Here is a 15,880-nt window from a genome sequence, read left to right as displayed (position 1 = left end):
GAAAATTATAGTTAGCAATGCATATATGGGCTAAAAGAAAAATGGAATAGAAGATTCAATGTACCATGTGAATCTAGTATAGGACAATTATTCATTTTCTTCATAAAAAAAAAGAAATGCTAAACACACACAAGCACACTTCTCTATGCAGGAGATTGATAGTAAAACATCAAGACACGATGAATAAGATCATAGATTTGGAGTTAGAAGGGAGGCCATCAATTTACATGTGAAAGAGATCTAGAAAGGTTAAGCTACTTGCCCAAGATCATATAGAGCAGAGAGGGGGCAGAAACAAGATATAAATCTATGTCTTTTACTTCATAACTAATGTTCTTGATTTTTTTCAAGTTTGTCAAATAGGTAGTTTCCATTTCACCTCAGTTTACCATCCAAGTTATTCCTTCCAAAGTCATGTCTTCTGGCAAGTCAGGAGTTCAACTTTTTTTTCCTTATTTCCCCCAATTTCCATAAATTCTTTCAGATTCAGAAATTCTCCCTGTAGAAAAAAAATCATCCAGCTAAGACAATTAGGGTCTCCAAGGCCTCTTCAAGGTTTATCATAGAATCATGATTCAGTCACCAATTCTTAGGGAAGGAGACACAAAGTGAGAAAGGAAGAAGGGGCCCAAGGTCCAGGGCCAGGCTCACCTAAGCCCACGTGTACTTTAGTGACTGTACCCCAATTTAACATTTCTTCTGAGGTGGTGGGAGAGAATGCTGCTTGTTACACTGGAAAGTTGAAGGAAGAGAGTGAGCTGAAAACTATTTCTACTTTTTTAAGCTGACGCAGTTTTCCCTCACCTCTTAATCAGCACCCTTTCAAAAACTGCCAGGGGCCTGAAGAGATGAATAAGAAGACTGTTTCATCCTCATTAAATGCTGGAATCCTTCCATGCTAACCCAATGATCTGCCAGAAGTGAGCTGGGCAGCTCAATACATTCTCTAAGCAGTACTCAGGAGAAATTTCCTGACCCCCTCCCACATACCTGCATAGTTAGTTTTTCCTTAAAAGGTATTGAGGCCATCCAGTAGAGTTGGTTGGTTCCCAAGGCAGTCAACATAATTTCCTGGTTGCCTGAGTATATGATGAAGAGCTCCAGATGTACAGTGGAAAAAGATGAACATTTGAGAGAAGGAAACTTCACCTAGCTGAATCAACTCACGATATCAACAAATACCTATCCCTGTGAAATATCCTTCTCCTGTGGCCAAGTACCAACCTTCTGTTAACTGTTGCATGACCTATAAGCTTCTCTTTTGGTTCCAATATAAAATGTAAATTACTGCCCTGAGTCAGGTTCAGCCTAGAATATACACATATTAAAGATCTTAGTTTGGTGGTTCCCAATATATTTTGTTCCTAGAACCCTTTCCACAAAAAAAAAAAAAAGGTTATGAACTCTTAAGGTAATTTGATTTACTTAATATTTAATATAATTAATATTAATAGGATATCTTTTGTAATTCCTTACTGCTTAAGGCACCATTAAAGAATTTGTAGTGAGAACCCCAAGCAGTTCTCTAACCAATAAATGGGAACACTGATCTACTCCAGTCTTCTCATTTGATAGATAAAGAACCTGAGGCCCAGAAATATTACAAAGTTAAATGACTCAAAGTTACAATGCAAATAAGTGGCAGATCCAGGATTTAAACCTATGTCATTGTACCATTTCTATTCCCTCCTTCTCTATAATGGAAAAAAATTTTTTTAATTACAAAAATTTCAATGTGGTGATTACAGTTTAAAATGAAAAATTGGAAAGTTTTTAAACCCTAGATCAATGAGATCTGTGATTCCTCTAATCATCAGCAACAGACCCTATATGGAAAAATTGGGAGTATATTCTAAGAATAGCCTGGATTCAGACAATAGTACTTCCCTAGACCTATGGATATTGCATCCAAAGGCTACTGTTATAAATGGCTTAAGAATACTTAGTCCAGAGTGCTTAAAATAGTTTTTAATTAAGATATCTTAACAAAATGGCACATCTCTCTCATGGTGGGAGAAAGGAGTGGGGGAAATCCCAAAATACAAACTCTTTTATGCAGTTTGAAAGGCTTTGTTCCTACCCCCTCATGCCAATCATAGGGTGGGGTTACAAATATAATTGATACATTGGTTCCTATACATTTCCCCTTCCCTACTCATTATACTAATGAGCAAGGACAGCTAGATTTCCTTGAGCCTGCACAAAGAAGGTCAAGACCCACTTTAGAAAGGTGAGGCACACCAACCTAATCTTAAATTTTCAAATCAGATTGAGGTTACCTAACCATAAGGCAACATACAGGCAGACCTTAGTTTTTGTAATGTGAACTAACAATCCTCCCTTCACATTCTTGTGGAACCCAAACACCCACATTTTCCTCACAATTGCCCCCTTTTCTTTTATAATAAAAATTTGGATTCCACACCTTAGTAGTGATTTCTTTCTTAAATCACAACCCTTGTTACTGATATAACTACTGACGTTTTCTTCTATCAAGATTTTTACTTCCTCTTTATCAGAGACATGAATTCATCCTATTTTCCAGGTTTGTGCAGGAGCAAATGTCAACTTTCTGATGTCTTTTACTATTTGCTTATTGTCAACTATCTTTGGGCAGCAACTTGATCCAATTTACTATAAACTCCTCATTCTCCAATCAACAGATTTGCTTGCATGGCTTAGCCAGTCCGGGAAGTCAAGGGCCCTAGTTGTCTAATTGGTAATTGTTTCCACTACAGTTTAGAATCCAATCAGGATATAAATTCCATAAGTCTAGATAATAACTCCCTAACCAACCCTTTGGACAAATGAGTGAGGGCAGTAGTCCCACAAATCCAATAATATCCTTTTAGTGCTGGTTGGTCTCCTAGGAATACTTTCCTGGGGTTTCTAACAAAAAGATAATACTGTTCATCCTTACTTCCAAGGGCCCTCCTAAATAAGCCTTATAATCATCATGATAATAGGTACATTTACAAAGTTGCTGTACCTCCTTCCATTGGCACATTTCTTTTATGCCAATGTTTTTAGATAGGTCTTTCTGGATCCAAAATTGATCAAAATAAATCACTGAATAGCTAATATATTTAGTGATGTTCCTTAAATTATTTTTCTTCCAAATGGCCATTTCCACCCTTTCCTTGCAAGTCCATACTAATTCATAATCAGTTTCCCTTTTCAAGTCCCCCAGTTTTCACATCTTTACAAGTGATCTATCATTTACATTATTATATCTCACACGAGTCTCAGTCACCTATTTCTAAGTTGTACAGTCAAGAATATGTGTACCCTGCTTCTGGATATATTCAGACAATTTCTACTCCCCAGGAAATATCCTGGTCAGACTGGTATAAACAATAGTCACCCTGAACTGAGTCAGTCATATGCTACTGGTGCTTCTCTCCTCTGGACCAGAATCCTGTACTATGATCCATCTCTGACCAGGGACTGAAAATCTAGGCTGGACTCAGGGGGACTGGCACCCTACGCCAATTCTCAAACTGCTGTGAACTATCACAAGTCCAACAGTTAGCCACACCACAAGACTGGGCATTGACTTCTGCTACCTAGATTCTCCTCCCATCATTACTAATATCCCATTGTCTAAATCAGAGATAGAATAGAGACTCATGTAGGATATAATCATGCCACCCAATATTCTCCCTCCTTTTCTCTCAATGGAGAACATCTTCACCCTGCCTTTCCTCCTCCTTTCCATAAGGAGGGATGTCACACTTACAGAATCAAGGGGAAGAATACAGATCCCCTGACTAAACAAGGTATACATAAGCAAGAGGTGGTGGAGATGAACTGGTCCAGTGTCTCTCTTCTCTTCTCTCCCTTGTGTTTATCTTTCTCATATTACAAGGGTGCTTTTACTTCAAAACAAGGAATCACAGTTTTGGAATGGATGCATATCCGAAATATTTCAAATTCACTTATATAGCTAGAAACTTCTATACATAAACTTGTTCAGCCACTAGCCATCCTTAACATGCAAATTACTTTTTTTTTTGCAAGGCAATTGGGGTTAAGTGACTTACCCAAGGTCATATAGCTAGGTAATCACTAAGTATCTGACATCCAATTTGAACTCAGGTCCTCTTCTCTCCAGGACAGGTGTTCTATCCACTCACCACCCAGCTGCCCCTTCTAACATAAAAATTGCCTTTCAGACTTCTTTATGTGTGATAAAAATTCACTTTAAAAAATAGAGACTCCTCTGAACAAAAAAAGAAAGTTTATTTTGACTTTTCTGAAGAAAAGAGAATACTCCAAGTCTCACAAAGGTAGTGAAGATCAAGGAGCTGCCCTGAGGTGACAGTAAGCAAGATTATATGGCCTAATGTGATTCCCTCCTCCCTAGCTCCCTTTCTTCCAACCTGATTGGCTAAGGTTTTCAGAGGTACAATTTGCCAGGTAACAGAAGAATAAAATGTTTTCAGAGAGTATTACCTCATCATCCAGATGGTGAGGATATCAGAAGATTTCTAATGACCTTTTGTTGTCTATCTAAATGAATTAACATCTGAGTATGCAAGGTCTTCTTAGTACTTATCATCAAACAAGAGGAGGCAGTCTACTGTTCTCCCTCTGGAAATAATCCATTGTCCCCTGCCCCCAACAGAATCGAAAGGGTGCCTGGCTTGGAATGCAAGGTCTCTCTCCCTCTTTCTTCTAAGAATAGTCTAAGAGTAATAGTCTGTCTTTGTTTTAATGATTTTTAACTCTGAGAGGAGTTCACTAGGAATATTAACTCTTAAGAGGGAATATTCCACTCATTTAAAACCATTGGAACATCTTAGGTAGCTTTAAATTTCCAACATATGTTATTAATTTCAATATAATAGAACAGCAATAAGAGTAACACACAAATTACTAGATTGTACAAAGCAATCCCTCCATTATTACATTATTCATGAACTCACAGATCTATCCCAGAAGGGGTCATACTTCTTGATATTTCCCTTATTACACTTTAAAGCAATCACACATTAATCCCAGGCTTTAACAATACAATACTTAAATAACATATTCACAAGAGATAACTAAATATTGCAAATATAATCTCTTTGCAGTTACAAAAGAATATCATATAACTGATAAATACATCTTATTCATCAATAAGTTACCTTATCAGTCAGAGCCCCCACATCAGTTGTCTGCAGTTACCAAGAGAGAAGTCCACATTCTTGACTTCTTTAAAATTGAACATACATTGTTAATATACATTAAACATAAGATTCTTATTTAAACATCTCATTCCCCTTAGAACAACATCAAGGTGAATATCCTGCTATCTTTACACTTTTGTCTTCCAGACTTCTTTACCCAGATTCTCAGAATTCAAATTTATACATATGATACATTTAAAACCCCAGTGCAATTACAACTAAACTTCCCAACAGTTTAGTTTGATAAATGCTTTAGAGTATCTTATATAGAGAATCCAACACTAACAATCTGAAAGCTCATCCAAAATAAAAATACAATTGTTAGCATTATTAGGCTTAACATTAAAATTAATTAGAGCTTTTTCTCAAAATAAATCAGTAAATATACCCAATAACAGGTATTTCTCTTTTTCGTTAACCCAATACCATTTAACTCCTTGCAATAGTTACAATAGTGTCAAAATAGTTTTAAATCCTAAATTTAACCATCTGGGTTATTTAATTCCTCCCATTCTGTACAAATTTTGTCAGAATGTTACAACACTAATATCACTCTTTTAAAACCCCCAGAGTGATTCCCAAAACTCCAGTTCAGAAAACTTAAAAACAGTGAGTCATCATTCAGGTCACATGGCCAGAGTAGATATTCATTAAACATGATGTCCTTTGATAAATGCATCTCCTAACCCCTGGATTTTGTATTTTCTTCCTTTCCCAATCACATATCACACCCGTGGTGGGGTCTCTTCCCTTTTAAGGTTAAGTACTTGAAGTCTCTTGCCCACCTCCATTCCTCAGCTGAACTCAGTTTAGAGTTCAAATCTTGGTGGATGGGATCAAGACTACCACATATTTCAACCTAGGACTCTGTTGCCCCATCCCAGGGAAAAAACATTGGACCTTTCCTAGTCATAAGAATAAGAAATCTTCCCTCCTATAAGTCCTCATTCTTTCCATTAAAAGTGTTCTCTCTTCTAAACTCTTCCCAAACCACAGCTTTTTTGCACTGGCCCTGGAGTCAGGAGTACCTGAGTTCAAATCTGACCTCAGATTCTTAATAATTACCTAGCTGTGTGGCCTTGGGCAAGCCACTTAACCCAATGCCTTGCAAAAATTAAAAAAAAAAAAGATATCTTAACAAAATGGCACACCTCTCACAAGGTGGGAGAGAGGAGTGGGGGGTGGGGATTTCAAAATACAAGCTCTTTTATGCAGTTTGAAAGGCTTTGTTCCTATCTCCTCATGCCAATCATAGGGTGGGGTGACAAATCTAATTGATACCTTGGTTCCTATACATTTTCCCCACCTTACTCATTATACTAATGAGCAAGAACAGCTTTGAACATGCACAAAGAAGGTCAAGACCCACCTTAGAAAGGTGGGGCACACCAACCTAATCTTAAATTTTTGATCAGATTGAGGCTACTTGCCCATAAGGCAACAATATAAGCAGAGCCCAGTCTTTGTCATGTAAACTAACAATCCTCCCTTCACATTCTTGTGGAATCAAAATACCCAGATATTCCTAACATCTACCATATGCTACATCTTCTCATCTTTTATAATTCTTAGCTTTATCTTGCCTACAATGGTCTATGTTAGGCTTCCTCTCATTTTTTGAAAGTAACAGGTGTAACAATATCACACTTTGATGGTGATTTATTCTTAAGACATTATTACATATTTTCTGGTTACATATGATCTCAATGACCTCTTCTGCTCTTTAAACCACACAAATCATCATCCCTAGTAATATGCTACAGTCTACTTAGTTCATCATTACTATTAACTTTTGATTTCTAATTATTTTTATACTTCTGATTGTGGTATTTCGTAATTTGAATCCACATAGCATCACAGAGAGAATGATGATGATGGACTTTTATGGCAAATGAATATTTTAGAAAGCATAGCACTCATTGAAAACTTTGCAGAATTTACTAAATGTATTCCAGTCTAAAAGCAGCCAGATGGCACAATGGATAAAATGCTAGGCTTAAAGTCAGAAAGACTCATTTTCATGAGTTCAAATCCAGGCTGCAAACACTTCCTAGATGGATAATCCTTGGCAAGTCTCTTAACTCTGCCTCAGTTCCTCTTCTGTAAAGTGAGCTGGAGGACAAAATAGCAAACGTCTCTAGTATATTTGTCAACAAAACCCCAAATGTTCAGACCAACAGAATAATATTCCAGCCTGATTTTTTGCATTCAACTCTAGACCAAGTTCATGATCCATTTGTATTTTCTACCTAAAACAAATATATACACAAATCATCATTGTCATCAATATCGTCATTATTGTTTCTTTGCTACTGAGCACTTGTATTAGAAAAACAAAAGGGGGGGGGGGCAGAGCCAAGATGGCGACATGAAGGGATCGAGTCTTAGGAGCTCTCTGATAAAAACTCATAAACTAAGGACTCTAACTAAACTTTTGAGACACAGAACCCACAAAGGGACCCAGTGAGGCAGTTGTCCTACTCAAGGTAACCTGGAAAAGAGCAGAAAGGCTCTGCTCCCCGGGTCGGAGGTGCCGCCTGCCAGAGGGGACGCCGCCAGAGCCAAAGAACTTCAGCCTCCCGGAGGCAGCCCCAGGGCGCTGGGAGCCAAGGCTCACAGCAGCAGGGGAGTCTCCTGAGCTGCACCCCGGGGAGCACCGGCACAAAGTGGGGGAACAGCGGGGGACCTCTGCCAGAGCGAGGAAGTGGAGACCAGCCCTCAGGGCACACAGCCAGCAGCTTGGTCTTTCAGCAGCCCAAATCCAGGAAACAGAAGCAGGTGGAGCCAGTAAGCAGGAGCCCCCAGGGCATGAGCCCATTTTGCTAAGGGAGGGGAGTGAAGAGAGACTGCAGAGCTCTGTCCTCAGCTCCAGAAACAGGACTCTGGGGCTCTGACCACATTCAGATCCTGATCACAGTCTAGGCCCCCCCATAGAACAGCAGGGCCCCCCCACCTCAGCCCTGTGGCAGAGGGGGGCACTTATGGTCATTCACAGACCAGGAGGGAGGACAGAACCTCACACACTGAGACCCATGTGGGAATGTCCCAAAAGCTCAGGAAGCACCCCCAAAAAACAGGCTTAGGCTGGGAAAATGAGCAAGCAGAGAAACAAGAGGAAGACCATTGAGAAATATTTTGCAAATGAGCCCAAGAAGGATCAAAATACTCAGTCTGAAGATGAGGAAGCACAAGCTCCTGCATCTAAAGACTCCAAGAAAAAAGAAATTGGGCTCAGGCTTTGTCTGAAGACTTTGAAAATCAAATGAGGGAGTTGGAAGAAAAACTGGGAAAAGAAATGAGAGAGATGCAGGAAAAACATGAAAATGAAGTCAGCAGCTTAGTCAAGGAAATCCAGAAAAATGCTGAAGAAAATAGCATGCTAAAAACCAGCTTAGGTCAAATAGATAAAACAGTTCAAAAAGGTATTGAGGAGAAGAATGCTTTAAAAAGCAAAATTGGCCAGATGGGAAAAGAGATAAGAAAATTCTCTGAGGAGAATAAATCCTTCAGACAAAGAATAGAATTCAGGGAGATTGATGAATTTACCAGAAATCAGGAATCAGTACTTCAAAACCAAAAAAATGAAAAATTAGAAGAAAATGTGAAATATCTCATTGAAAAAACAACTGATATGGAAAACAGACTTAGGAAAGATAATTTGAAAATTATTGGAATACCTGAAAGTCATGATCAGGAAAAGAGCCTTGACATCATTTTCAAAGAATTACTACAGGAAAATTGCCCTGATATTCTAGAAGCAGAGGGCAAAATAGAAATGAAGAGAATCCACCGAGCCCCCCGAGAAAGAGATCCCAAAAAACCAACCCATAGGAATATTATAGCCAAGTTCCAGAACTCCCAAGTCAAAGAGAAAATATTACAAGCGGCCAGAAGGACACAGTTCAAATATCGTGGAGCTGCAGTCAGAATCACTCAGGACTTAGCAGCATCTACATTGGAAGCTTGTAGGGCTTGGAATACAATATATTGGAAGGCAAAAGAGCTTAGAATGCAGCCAAGAATGAGCTACCCAGCAAGGCTGAATGTCCTCTTCCAGGGAAAAAGATGGACTTTCAATGAACCAGGGGAATTTCAAAGGTTCCTTTTGGAATGGCCAGAGCTGAACAGAAGGTTTGATCTTCAGATACAGGACTCAGGTGAAGCATGGAGATTGGAGGAGAGGGGAGAAATATGAGGGACTTAATGAGGATGAACTGCATGTATAGAAAAATGATACTGATAATATTCATATGAACCATCTCAGCTAATAGAGCAGGTAGAGGGAGCTTTTATAGTTGAAGCACAGGAGAAAGCTGAATTCAAAGATAAAATATGATGTAAAAATGGAGTCAATAGGAAAAAAAGGGAAATGGAAAGGGAGAAAGAAAAAGGAGAGGGGGAATAGTCCAAGATATTCCACATAATAAGATTTTTTTTATTACAATGAGCTATTGCAATGATATGGAAGGGGGGAGGCAAGGGAATGAGGGAACCTTTGCTCTCATCAGAGATGGCTAGGAGAGGAAACAGCAAATATACTCAATGGGGTATAGACATCTGGAATAAGAAGGAGGGGGGAGCAGGGGGAAGGGGTGGGGATGTGAATAAAGGAGGAGAGGATGGACCATGGGGGGAGAGCGGTCAGATATAACACATTTTCTTTTTTACTTCTTGCAAGGGGCTGGGATTGGATGGCCTTCCCAGGACCATAGGGCCAGGTGGGTTCTGGGCCTAAGGGGTGGTATGGGGGCTCAGGGCTTCTTGGCCCCAGGACCAGGGATCTGTCTGCTGCACCACTCAGCGACCCTACAACAGAGTCAGAGTGAAAGGAGAGAGAAAATAGAGTACATGGTAGTGGAGAAATAAGAAAGGAGGGAGTTGTGATCAGCAATGGTAACGTTGGAAAAATATGGAAGTAACTTTTGTGATGGACTTATCATAAAGAATGTGATCCACTCACGACAGAGTTGATGGTGTTGGAAAAAAGACTGAAGCACATTTTTTGTTATTATTATTTGTTATTATTAGCAGAATGATCTTTGGGTGTCTGAGGCCGGATTCGGACCCAGGTGCTCCTGGCTCAAGGGCCAATGCTCTGTCTGCCACCCAGCCACCCCTACTATTATTACTATTTTATTTTATTTTAGGTCTTTTTTTTTCTTTCTTCTTTTTGGTTTTTGCAGGGCAGTGGGGATCGGGTGGCTTGCATGTCACATGGCTGGGTGATTATTGGGTTGACGAGGCTGGATATGGACTTGGGTGCTCGTGGCTCCAGGGCTGGTGCTTCGTCCATTGCGCCACCTGGCCATACCTACAATTATTAGAATTATTTTTTTAATTTTAATTTTTTTCTCTCCCCTTTACGTTTTCGCCCAAGCAAGTCTATCTATATTCATGGGGGGGAGGGGTATTTTGTTTACTTGTAAACAAGTATATTTTATTAATGTAAAAAAAACATTTGTACGAAATGAGAATAAAAAAACATTAAAAAAAAGAAGGAAAGAAAAACAAAGGATATGAAAAATGCAAATTGTTTAGACTATAAGTAGCCATACAGGCAGCCTGAATGTCTGTCTTCATTGAATGAAGACTGGCAACTGGTGTAGAGGAAGGTTCCCAAGGATGGAGGCAGTGGTGTTCATCTTCTCGCTCATCGATGGCTGCGCCCTCATCTTCCTTTCTGTCTATTTTATAATTACATTATCTGATTTAGAATGTGATTACATCAATGCTAGGTCTTGTTGCTCAAAATTAAACAAGTGGGTGGTCCCAAAATTGACTGGCCACACTATTGTTCCCATATTAATGCTTATTTCATTGCACTGGTTCATCTTTCTCCTCAACTTGCCTGTTGCTACCTGGAATATATATCAATTCATTATGGTGCCAAGTGGGAACATGGGAGTGTTTGATCCTACTGAGATACACAACCAAGGGCAGTTGAAGACACACATGAAGGAAGCCATGATCAAGCTTGGTTTTCATTTGCTTTGTTTTTTCATGTACCTTTATAGTATGATTCTGGCTTTGATAAATGACTTAACCTGGAAGGAGATGCTGAAGTTGGGAGTCCTACACTACAGTGAACAGTTGAGGAGCCAGAAATGAGTTTAGTCCATACCTATAACCGTGTCCATTAAGCAGTATATTTTTTATCCTCTTTGGACAAAAAACCAAACAAACCCAAAAAACCATTTTTGCTGTATTTTTACCACATAAAGTATTTTAAAAAACAAACAAAAAAAAAAGAATGAAGACTGGCACCTAGGACAAAAAATGACAAAAAATTTGAATAGATGGGAGGCACTTTGGCCTCCCATCAGGCTACACTAGATCTAATTATTAAAATTCAATTAATTATTAAAGTTCTAGAATAATACTGTCCATAAATTCTCCATTGTTATCCAAAGTGATCCTCTAAATGATGGAGGGGAGGGGTGGCTAGGTGGCACAGTGGATAGAGCACCAGCCCTGGAGTCAGGAGTACCTGAGTTCAAATCCAGCCTCATACACTTCATAATTACCTAGGTGTGTGGCCTTGGGCAAGCCACTTAATCCCATTTCCTTGCAAAAACTGAAAAAAAAAAAGATGAAGAGGAGGTAACTGAATTGTGCACTGGAGGAGAAATGAATAAAAGTAGTCAGTAAAAAACATCTGGGAACAACAACGACCAACTCCTATCCTCAAGAAGTTTTCATTCTACCAGAACATAGTAAACACCCATAATATATTCTGAGTGAAAAATAGAAACTGAAGTAGCATATAAAGAACTGTGATCTAAGCAGAGCTATCAGAAAAGAACAACACAGCAGAGATTATTGATTTGGGGGAGTTGATATTGACTCCTTCTCCTTCCTGGGGTCCAGCTAGCACAAAACTGTTATTCATGAAAATTATATAGGTCCTTGGGGAGATGATTGACTTGGATCCATGGGCTTGGATATGAATTTTTCCATTGTCCACCCTGTGTAAATTAGTCTTGAATATTTCTAAGAGGAGCTACCTTGTCAGCTGAAGTTCTCAGTTTTCAAATGCATAGTGGGGAAGGAGCCAGAGAAAGGAGATCTCATAGTGTACTCCAGCCTTTGTGTCAGAGTGGGAAGCTTCTGATACAAGAGTTACAGAGTGATCAGAAGAGGAAGGGGACTACAGCAATTTAAGAAATAAGCCTTGAAACTGGGTTAGATGTTTGCTAAACCATTCACTAGACTGTATACTATTGAGGGCAGGGGGAAGGGAGACTGGAATATTATAAATTAATTTATAAAGTGTAACTTATAAATATGTAAGGGGATGAATGTTGAAAAATGTTCATAGCACATAATTGAAAAAATAAAATAAAATATCAACAGAGACAGGGTTAGAATGGGTGACCCTATCTAGCTTTGCCAAGCCAAGAATCTCTTCAGTATTACTGCCTGGCTGTGCCACCAAAAGGCATATTCTTTTTTTTTTAATTTATTTTTTATTCTCATTTTGTACAAATTTTTTTACATTAATAAAATATTCTTGTTTATAAGAAAACAAAATACCCCTCTTCCCCCATGAATATAGATAGACTTGCTTGGGCGAAAAAAGTAAAGGGGAGAGAAAAAAATTAAAATGAAAAAATAATAGTAATAATTATAGGTATGGCCAGGTGGCACAATGGACGAAGCAACAGCCCTGGATCCACGAGCACCCAAGCCCATATCCAGCCTCATAAACCCAAAAATCACCCAGCTGTGTGACATGCAAGCTCCCCGATCCCCACTGCCCTGCAAAAGCCAAAAAGAAGAAAAAAAAAAGACCCAAAATAAAATAAAATAGTAATAATAGTAGGGGTGGCTGGGTGGCAGACAGAGCATTGGCCTTTGAGCCAGGAGCACCTGGGTCCAAATCTGGCCCCAGACACCCAAAGATCACCCTGCTATGTGGCCCCAGGCAGGCCATTAAGCCCCACTTGCCCTGCACCCTCTCCCAAATAATAATAACAAAAAAATGTGCTTGAGTCTTTGTTCCAACACCAACAACTCTGTCATGGGTGGATCTCATTCTTTATAAGTCCATCACAAAAGTTACTTCCATATTTTTCCACTGTTGCCATTGCTGATCGCAACTCCCTCCTTTCTTATTTCTCCACTACCATGTACTCTGTTTTCTCTCTCCTTTCACTCTGACTCTGCTGTAGGGTCATTGACTGGCTCAGCAGACAGATCCCTGGTCCTGGGGCCAAGAAGCCCTGAGCCCCCATACCACCCCTTAGGCCCAGAATCCATCTGGTTCCATGGTCCCAGACAGGCCATCCAATCCCAGCCCCTTACAAGAAGTAAAAAAGAAAATGTGTTATATCTGACCGCTCTCCCCCCATGGTCCATCCTTTCCTCCATAACTCACATCCCCACCCCTTCCCCCTGCTCCCCCCTCCTTTGTACTCCAGATGTCAATACCCCATTGAGTATATATGCTGTTTCTTCTCCTAGCCACCTCTGATGAGAGCAAAGATTCCCTCATTCCCCCTTGCCTCTCCCCTTCCATATCATTGCAATAGTTCATTGTAATAAATCCACTCTCCTTTTTCTTTCTCCCATTCCATTTCCTTTTTTTTCTATTGACTCCATTTTTACATCATATTTTATCTTTGAATTCAGCGTTCTCCTGTGCTTCAACTATAAAAGCTCTCTCTACCTGCTTTATTAACTGAGAAGGTTCATATGAGTATTATCAGTGTCATTTTTCTATGCAGGAATACATGCAGTTCATCCTCATTAAGTCCCTCATATATCCCCCCTCTCCTCCAATCTCCATGCTTCACCTGAGTCCTATATCTGAAGATCAACCCTTCTGTTCAGCTCTGGCCATTCCAAAAGGAACCTTTGAAATTCCCCTGGTTCATTGAAAGTCCATCTTTTTCCCTGAAAGAGGACATTCAGCCTTGCTGGGTAGCTCATTCTTGGCTGCATTCTAAGCTCTTTTGCCTTCCAATATATTGTATTCCAAGCCCTACGAGCTTCCAATGTAGATGCTGCTAAGTCCTGAGTGATTCTGACTGCAGCTCCACGATATTTGAACTGTGTCCTTCTGGCCGCTTGTAATATTTTCTCTTTGACTTGGGAGTTCTGGAACTTGGCTATAATATTCCTATGGGTTGGTTTTTTGGGATCTCTTTCTCGGGGGGCTCGGTGGATTCTCTTCATTTCTATTTTGCCCTCTGCTTCTAGAATATCAGGGCAATTTTCCTGTAGTAATTCTTTGAAAATGATGTCAAGGCTCTTTTCCTGATCATGACTTTCAGGTATTCCAATAATTTTCAAATTATCTTTCCTAAGTCTGTTTTCCATATCAGTTGTTTTTTCAATGAGATATTTCACATTTTCTTCTAATTTTTCATTTTTTTGGTTTTGAAGTATTTATTCCTGATTTCTGGTAAATTCATCAATCTCCCTGAATTCTATTCTTTGTCTGAAGGATTTGTTCTTCTCAGAGAGTTTTCTTGTCTCTTTTTCTATCTGGCCAATTCTGCTTTTTAAAGCATTCTTCTCCTCAATAACTTTTTGAACTGTTTTATCTATTTGACCTAAGCTGGTTTTTAGCATGCTATTTTCTTCAGCATTTTTTTGGATTTCCTTGACTAAGCTGCTGACTTCATTTTCATGTTTTTCCTGCATCTCTCCTTTCTTTTCCCAGTTTTTCTTCCAACTCCCTCATTTGATTTTCAAAGTCTTTTTTGAGCTCTGTCATAGCCTGAGCCCAATTTCTGTTTTTCTTGGAGTCTTTAGATGCAGGAGCTTGTGCTTCCTCATCTTCAGACTGAGTATTTTGATCCTTCTTGGGCTCATTTGCAAAATATTTCTCAATAGTCTTCCTTTTGTTTCTCTGCTTGCTCATTTTCCCAGCCTGGGCCTGGTTTGGGATCCTTCCTGAGCTTTTTGGACACTCCCACAAGGGTCTCAGTGTGTGAGGCTCTGTCCTCCCTCCTGATCTGTGAATGACCATAAACACCTCCCTCTGCCATGGGGCTGAGGTGGGGGGGGGGGGCCCTGCTGTTCTATGGGAGGGCCTAGACTGTGATCAGGATCTGAATGTGGTCAGAGCCCCAGAGTCCTGTTTCTGGAGCTGAGGACTGAGCTCTGCAGTCTCTCTTCACTCTCCTCCCTCAGCTAAATGGGCTCATGCCCTGGGGGCTCTTGCTTACCGGCTCTGCCTGCTTCTGTTTCTGGATCTGGGCTGGCAAAGACCAAGCTGCTGGCTGTGTGCCCTGAGGGCTGGGCTCCACGTGCTCGCTCTGGCAGAGGTCCCCCGCTGTTCCCCCACTTTGTGCCGGTGCTCCCTGGGGTGCAGCTCAGGAGACTCCCCCACTGCTATGAGCCAAGTCTCCCAGTGCCCTGGGGCTGCCTCAGGAGGCTGAAGTTCTTTCACTCTGGGGGGCCACCCCTCTGGCAGGCCGCCCCTCCGACCCCGACCCCAGGGAGCAGAGCCTTTCTGCTCTTTTCCAGGCTACCTTGAGTAGGAGAACTGCCTCACTGGGTCCCTTTGTGGGTTCTGTCTCTCAAAAGTTTAGTTAGAGTCCTTAGCTGATGAGATTTATCAGAGAGCTCCTAAGACTCGATCCCTTCCTGTCACCATCTTGGCTCCGCCCCCCCAAAAGGCATATTCTAACACACTTTTCTCCTTCAGATGATAATAGAACACTGTCATAATGATATCAGATTCTCTTTTAACTTTT

General features: G+C 40.3%; 1 protein-coding gene across 2 annotated transcripts; it reads left to right on the top strand.

Moving 5' to 3' along the window:
- Positions 1–10,796: 10,796 nt before the first annotated feature.
- On the top strand, positions 10,797–11,318 carry LOC141518765 (protein cornichon homolog 4-like). 2 transcript variants are annotated; one of them, XM_074231065.1, is made up of 2 exons: positions 10,797–11,064; positions 11,097–11,276. In XM_074231065.1, the coding sequence occupies exons 1-2, from the start codon at positions 10,797–10,799 to the stop codon at positions 11,186–11,188; spliced, it is 360 nt and encodes a 119-aa protein (XP_074087166.1). In that variant the 3' UTR covers positions 11,189–11,276. The 2 variants fall into 2 exon arrangements, with proteins under 2 accessions (XP_074087166.1, XP_074087158.1); XM_074231057.1 differs by having other exon boundaries at positions 10,797–11,318.
- The last annotated feature ends 4,562 nt before the right edge of the window (positions 11,319–15,880 follow it).

The sequence above is a fragment of the Macrotis lagotis genome, chromosome 1 (assembly GCF_037893015.1).
Source record: "Macrotis lagotis isolate mMagLag1 chromosome 1, bilby.v1.9.chrom.fasta, whole genome shotgun sequence".
Classification (NCBI taxonomy): domain Eukaryota; kingdom Metazoa; phylum Chordata; class Mammalia; order Peramelemorphia; family Peramelidae; genus Macrotis; species Macrotis lagotis.
This window is presented reverse-complemented; position numbering and strand designations above follow the sequence as displayed.

Bases quoted from the DNA above. Each gene is read 5' to 3' on its own strand.
- LOC141518765 (XM_074231057.1), top strand. From the start codon at position 10,797: ATGGAGGCAGTGGTGTTCATCTTCTCGCTCATCGATGGCTGCGCCCTC.